The sequence below is a fragment of the Carya illinoinensis genome, chromosome 14 (assembly GCF_018687715.1).
Source record: "Carya illinoinensis cultivar Pawnee chromosome 14, C.illinoinensisPawnee_v1, whole genome shotgun sequence".
Taxonomy (NCBI): Eukaryota; Viridiplantae; Streptophyta; class Magnoliopsida; order Fagales; family Juglandaceae; genus Carya; species Carya illinoinensis.
In genome coordinates, this window is record NC_056765.1 from 13,942,243 (window position 1) to 13,949,061 (window position 6,819).

The window sequence follows — 6,819 nt, forward strand, 5'->3', positions numbered from 1 at the left end:
TGCATTTGTTGTGTTGAGATCACACTTGACTTTCATGATTGCTGGAATGCTATTTGTAAGAGCCGATGACTAGAGCATATGTGATATCTCATATGATAAGGATAAGGATAGGTGATGTATGGGATCTTACATTATTTGTAATTTAGAAGTTCTTGCTCTTTATAAAGTTCTAATAAGGCTCCAATTGTATCATTGACTAGTCCTTTTGGAGTATAGGCCATATGGTTTGGGCCTTTCATTGGACTGTTACAAATAGTATCAGAACCTATCCCAACCAGAAATGTGGGACTTGAGCTGTGCCACCTACAATAGACAGTCTAAGGTTAAGGGTAGGTGATGTATGGAACATCACATTGCTTGGGAATGAGAAGTTCTTGCCCTTTATAAAGTTACAATAGGGCTCTAATTATATCATTGACTAATCATTTTGAAATATAGATCATGTGGTTTAAGCCTTCCATTGTGATGTTACAGCATATCATTCACATCAATTGTAATACACTATAAATTGTTTTAGACAATATTAAATTTTTAATAAATAACGTATGATTGCCTTTCTTTTTACATTAGTTCCTAGACTTAAGAATGAAAATTTAAGAAAACTTGCTCAGAAAGTTGAAGAAATAGGGAATAAGGTGAAATGCTTGCTCAGAAAGTTTGCAATTTGGAAATAATACAAAAAAAGAAGAGAGATACTGAAAGAGAGAATTTATTCAAAGAATCAAAACCATTTACACTCAGCAATATGTCTGGAGTTTATCAGGGGAAAAAATGTCTTCAATATGGAAAGAACCATAATACATAGAAACTTTGGTAACAATGCCTATCATTTAAACAGCAGAGTCCTTGGTTGATATCTTAGTCTCTTGACTTTCCTTATCTTGGTGACCCATGCTCTTTGCGGACAAAAGTGGTGTTGTATCTTTATCTTTAATCTGGAAAATAAGAACACCAAAAAAACAAAACAAAACAAAAAAGAAAGATTAATCCTTCAATTCCAGTTCTCGTAGAAAACTTGCTGAATGCTGAGGAAGAAAGGGAGAGATGGTGGGTACCTGAGATACCATTGAAGCATCAGCTAATTGTTTCTTTTTACTCTCCTGGGTGCAAAAATATGAATATAATCCCATGCCCCAAACTGCAATTAAGATTCCAATGATGTTCCTCTCTGTGAACGGGTCATGGAGTAGTGTATACCCAAAGCCAAGAACAAGGCATGTCTTTAGGTGGCCTAGCACTTGGTATGTAACCGGGGAAGTCTTGCCAATAACCAGAAAGGTGCTGAAGTTCACAGCCACGGCTATGAGGCACGAAAGAGCAATGAATAACTGCCCAGATGTTCACTTCGAAGTCAGCCATATGATATTGAAAATTTCTGTTCTTCATCCTAAATTTTTTCATCTCTAGTCATATATGTTGATGTGGCACATTTTAGTTGGTTAACAAATGAGCTACATCAGCAGGTATGACGGGGAAGGACAAAATTAAGGATAAAGAGTAACATTGCTGATATATCTATAGTATGTTAGGCATGGCAGACATGAAGAAAGGAAAAGAAAAGGTAGTAATTTACCAAAACTAGAGGAGAATATTTGTGGGCAAAGACATTTTGCTTGGTGAGGAACTGATCAACCAGAGGGCCTGAGACAAAGAGAATGGCTGCCTGAAATGGAGCTGACTGGTAGAGCAGCTGAGTTGAAGAGACATTCAGCCTCTTTTGTATTGTGTTTGTCAGCTGATTTTGAGGTTAAGAATGCCCATATATTTCAATACGCAAATGCAATCCACTAAAAGTTAAAATACCACAAAACCATATATAGAATAGTGGAAGCAAAAGGATACAATTTGCCCAACACAGGTTGTTATGATGGCTAAAATAGAGACAATCGTCCCCACTAAATTGAGCTGAAGATCAGTCACAGAGGCAATCCCTACTCCTATCAGTAAGAGGAAGAGAGAGAACTTTATCTTCTGGCTGCAAATTAGAATGGGAAAGGTTACCGTCAGCTTTGAGAATCCTGTTTGAAAATTGTAAGGAACAGGTCCCCAAAGTCTTAAGAATACCTGAATTGCTTTTTCAAGAAAATAGTTTCCAATAATACAGTGAAAGGTATGATTGCAAGTTTTGTCATCTGCCAACAGGTAAACCAACAAAAAACATGTGAATGCCCTGATTTTTATACAATAGTAAGATGAAGGATAAATCACACTTTAAGGTTGAGTTTCCATAATCTACAGTAAGTTCTATTTCATTTCATTAAGAGGGCAGTTTAATGAAAGTTACCCTTTTATCCAACTCTGTAATTTGTAAACCAGGCCATTAACACCATGCTATACAATATTACATACAAGAAAGTTTTTCAGTTTCTCATTTTTATATGTGACAACATGCAGAAAGAAACTAGGATTCATCTCGTAATTATAGTCTTTTGGACCCAACTTAATTAACTAGTAATCTTGGGACCAGAAATAAGAGCTCTATAATCCAATATACATATATGAGGTTCTGAATAGAATAATTGAACTCAACCTGATAAAATCCAATGGAGTTGAAACCCAGACTCAAGTTGAGAAGTCCAATTGAAATCCCATTTAGAAGGCCAAAGAGTATTACAGTCCTTGTGTCAGTTGACTTCGACTCGAAAAAATTCAAGCGTTGCGCCGCATGTAGGGTGCAGAATGTCACCATGAGATGCCAACTAGTGAGCGTAGTAGCTGCAACAAGAACAAAAGCAAGGAAAAACATTGGGAGAAGCAAAGGAAAAAGTTGTCAAAATAAGATAACAATGGGGAAAAAAAGTAGATCAGTTTATAGGAACTACTGTGAAACTGAAGTTTTGTTGGTACTTTGTCAGAGCTTTCGAAATCACAAGGGGACTACTCTTGTTTATGTTCAACACTTCTGTTAATTGTCAACTACAATCCAGATCAGGAAAAGGTTGGGCTAGTTACCAAAAGGGAAGCCAAGATTACTCATCAAAGCTTTGTTGCAGATGACAATGGAGACGGATGATGCGACTGAAAGGAACAGAGCGCCAATAACCCCAAACTGGAGTGTCGACATTTCTCCCATCTTTGATGAGCAAGAGACAAAAGAATGTATCAAACATTCGATATCAAATGACTGAATATTTGGAATGACAATATTTTTTTGTCGATAAAAAAAATCTATTTACTGCTTATTATATGCTAAATATATCACTGATGCGAAAACTTGTCATGTCATTTAGTACAAAAGGTATTGTTCTTTTGACTTTCACAATAATATTGACAGCTATCCAGCTGCTTAGGACTTTGGACAATGGGAAAGCCATTCTCGACCATGTAAGAGTCGAAGTTCTCGATAGTTAAAAGGTTGAGTGAGACGAACGCTCTACCATATTTGAAACGTTATTTATAGATAATAAAAAAATAAAAAATAAATAAAAAAGGAAAAAGTTTGACAATAAGAGATTATTAATAATTTTAATATAGAGGTGACAAATTCTGACCATGTCATTAATCTTTCTGGCGATCCGATGAGATGATGATTACAATGTAACACTAGATTGGGAGGCAAACTGATACCATTCTGAAGATATTGATAAATCTAAGTGACTATGAACTAACTGCAAAATTAAATTGTAACAGATTGGAAATGTACTACTGATAATGATTGAATGCAAAGTGATATAAAATATAATAAATAAAGGCATTATAAGCAACTTTTTTGCGCGAGGGATCATTGATCACAGTGCTGATTGAATAAACCAGACCAGTCTCTTGCTTGTTCAGATGCAGCAGTTATAAATAACTGGTGTAATCTTGATGGAGCTTGGAGAACAGCTTTTCTACTAATTAGAATGACAAAGAAATGAGAATGCCAACGTACCTTTGCAAGGGATGAGAAAGTCTTGGAGGGTTAGGAGCCCTGCAAATTCACAAAAGGAAACAGAAACAGAGGACCCGTTACTAATTTTACACAAAAACATAACATAGATCCCATAAATCAAGCAAATGGTGAGTTTAAAATACCTTTACAAAAATGAACAAATCGATTTACAATCTAAAAGGGCTCCTACAACTCCATGCAGGCACGTCTGAGGCAAGTTTTCTGCAGACCATGCAGCACAAATGGGGTTATTTTATTATCAACGGTGAGGAGTGGATGATGAGAGAATGTATTGGGATGGCTTAGAGCTAAAGACTGAGAGAGAATGAGTGTAAAGGGAGGCCTTTTATTTTTGATGCCTTTGTGGTTGGTGCCGAACACCGTTTTATTTGGCTGTCTGGTTTTTGTTTTCACGTGTTTTGTTTCCAGAATGGAGTTTACGGCTATTGCAAGCAAAGAGCCTCTGTCACTTTGAATGGCCGTTTAGGTCATGAAACCTGTAATTAGTTGCAGTATTTTTAGGAGTTTTTAAGTATAAAGTACTGTTAAATTGTGTTGTAGAAAACTATGGAAACTGTTTTTCGTTTTTGATTGAATGGAAAATTGAATCGTTAAAGGCATGCATGCAGTGATACTTTTGTATTCATGATCTGTTGGCTTTGTGTGTGGATCGCAGAGCAAAAGGTTCATGGTCTCGAAGGTGAGAAGAGAGGTAAAGAAAGGGACAGCCAAGAATATTTGTACACTGTTTGTACATCTATGGTTGTTTGATCAAATCACAGACTGGTCTTTATGGTAAAGAATATCAAATTAGAAAATTAAATAGTCCTATGGTAAGCATTATGTGACAAAATGATCATTCTTTTTGTCACATGATTATTCTATATTCAACCTCTACTAAATCAACGATGAAAAAATATCGACGGGTCTCGATGGCCAAAGTAGGGGTGGCCGCGTCACATGGCAACCTCAACATGCCAGAGAACTACAAATTCGTCATGGCTCTGATCTCCTACATGGTAGAAACCCACAAAATTGATCATTTAATCCAACTTCCATTTTTGTTTTTTGTTTTAATTTTAGTGTAATTTTGAATGTTATTTTTCTACATTTGTGAGGAGAGTCAAGAAAATCCCATGACTAATCTTCTAAATTTTCATTTTGATAGGAATGATTTAGTGGTGGACAGCTACTGCCAAACCAAGACAGAATGGTTATCATGGTTGAATTAAGGTAACATGTATTTTCATGGAATACATCTAGTACCTAAAAAGGTCTCCATGTTTTCAAGTTCAAATATTTCTTGATAATTAAGAAGGGTTTTGTACTCCAATTAATGGAAAGCTATTTTTACTAAGAATATCAAATTAGACTTGGCACACAAACTTGGAAGGTGAGGAGGCCATTTTCTATGCTGAGTTAGGTATCTGTCAATTCAAGCAAAAGGGTTGCCTTGCCACCCTCATGAGGTGGAGTTTGGTGAAGAAGCTTCAATCTCACTCCTAAAATTGCCTATTTCATATATAGTTCCCCTTTGGGCATCACCCACCAGGCATAATTTAAGTGGTGCATGCTCTCACATTAAGATGCTGCTTGAAGCTTTCTCTAATTGTCGGCACCAAATTATTTCTCATGATAAAGGCATGTACAACTATATTTTTGAAATATGAAAGTCATCCACCACACTTCCATGTGGCATTAAGATCCCCTAAACTTCATACAGTCCCACACTATGACTTGATTATGTGGTAAGTTAAGTTTATTTTATAATAATAATAATAATAAAATTTATAAGCACAGTACTATCATCAACGAAAAAAAATGGCTGATTTCAATCTGTGATTCAATTATATTAATGAGTGTATAAAAATATAGTTTACTCAAATCAATCATGACGCCTTCCTGGAATATCATGTGATCGAGAAACTACGCCTCCTCCGACCAGAACTCCCTTAGGCTTATAGGGGTCACCACTCCCCGTCCTATGAACATTCACGCTAGTTACGTATATATATAGATAATGCATGTTCTCTCTAAATGACCAAACTTATGTAAAAACATGATGTTAATGCCCACATTGACCATAGAAAACATTGAATGTGAAGAGAAGTTCGTTTGGATTGATGTAGAAACCCTATGGGTGTCAAGATCGAGACTTGAGCAAGAGTCTCTAAAAGTTAGAATAATGATAGCCTTACCACTATCTTACAACTATTTTACCACTTTTTTTAATTTTTTAATTTTTTTTAAAATTTTTCTTTTACTTAATGATTAAGTAAGTGACTATCATTAAAATTATATATTTTTAAAATTTTTTCTTAATGGCTAAGGATGTTAAAAAAATACTTCAAAAAAATGATAAAAAAATAAATACACTATAAGTGGTAAAATAGTGGTAAAAGAGTGGTAAGTGTATCATTACCCCTCTAGTTATGACCGATCAAGACGCCCATCATGTCCGTCCAGATTGATCGATCTTATGCACGTACTACGAGGTCCAAAGCGAACAGAAATCCTTTTTCCCCAAGAGATAAGAAAAATGTTAAAAAAATATTAAAAATTTATAAAAAATTGTTTAAATATAATTTTTTAATAATATTATTATTTTTTAAATTTAAAAAGTTGTATTGATTTAGTTTGTAAAAATTGTAATGATTAGATAAAAAAGTTAAAAATTAAAAATTAAAAAATATTTTATATTTGAGTTATATTTAAAAAAAATGATGAAAAATTTTAAGAATTTCGCATTTCATTACCCAAACATACCCTCACTGTCTATAAACATTTAAACTAACAAAAACATGTAAACGCTAGCAAATCTCTAACTAAACTTAGTAGATGACCAATGAGTAAGGAAAGCCTAGCTAGGTGTAAGTGATTACTCACTGACTAGCCAGCAAAATATTTTGTTTCACATGGTATATAAACGCATGCTTTTTTTCCCATAC

At 34.7% G+C, this 6,819-nt stretch overlaps 1 protein-coding gene across 1 annotated transcript; it reads right to left on the reverse strand.

The window, feature by feature from the left end:
• Positions 1-693: 693 nt before the first annotated feature.
• Positions 694-4,219, reverse strand: LOC122293327 (UDP-xylose transporter 1-like). Its single transcript, XM_043101873.1, has 9 exons — positions 4,015-4,219; positions 3,872-3,910; positions 2,953-3,073; positions 2,531-2,715; positions 2,065-2,132; positions 1,843-1,975; positions 1,574-1,735; positions 1,056-1,328; positions 694-935 (listed from the first exon to the last, which is right to left on the reverse strand). Exons 3-9 carry the CDS (start codon positions 3,071-3,073, stop codon positions 831-833), a joined length of 1,047 nt encoding a protein of 348 aa, XP_042957807.1. The 5' UTR covers positions 3,872-3,910; positions 4,015-4,219; the 3' UTR covers positions 694-830.
• Positions 4,220-6,819: the final 2,600 nt, after the last annotated feature.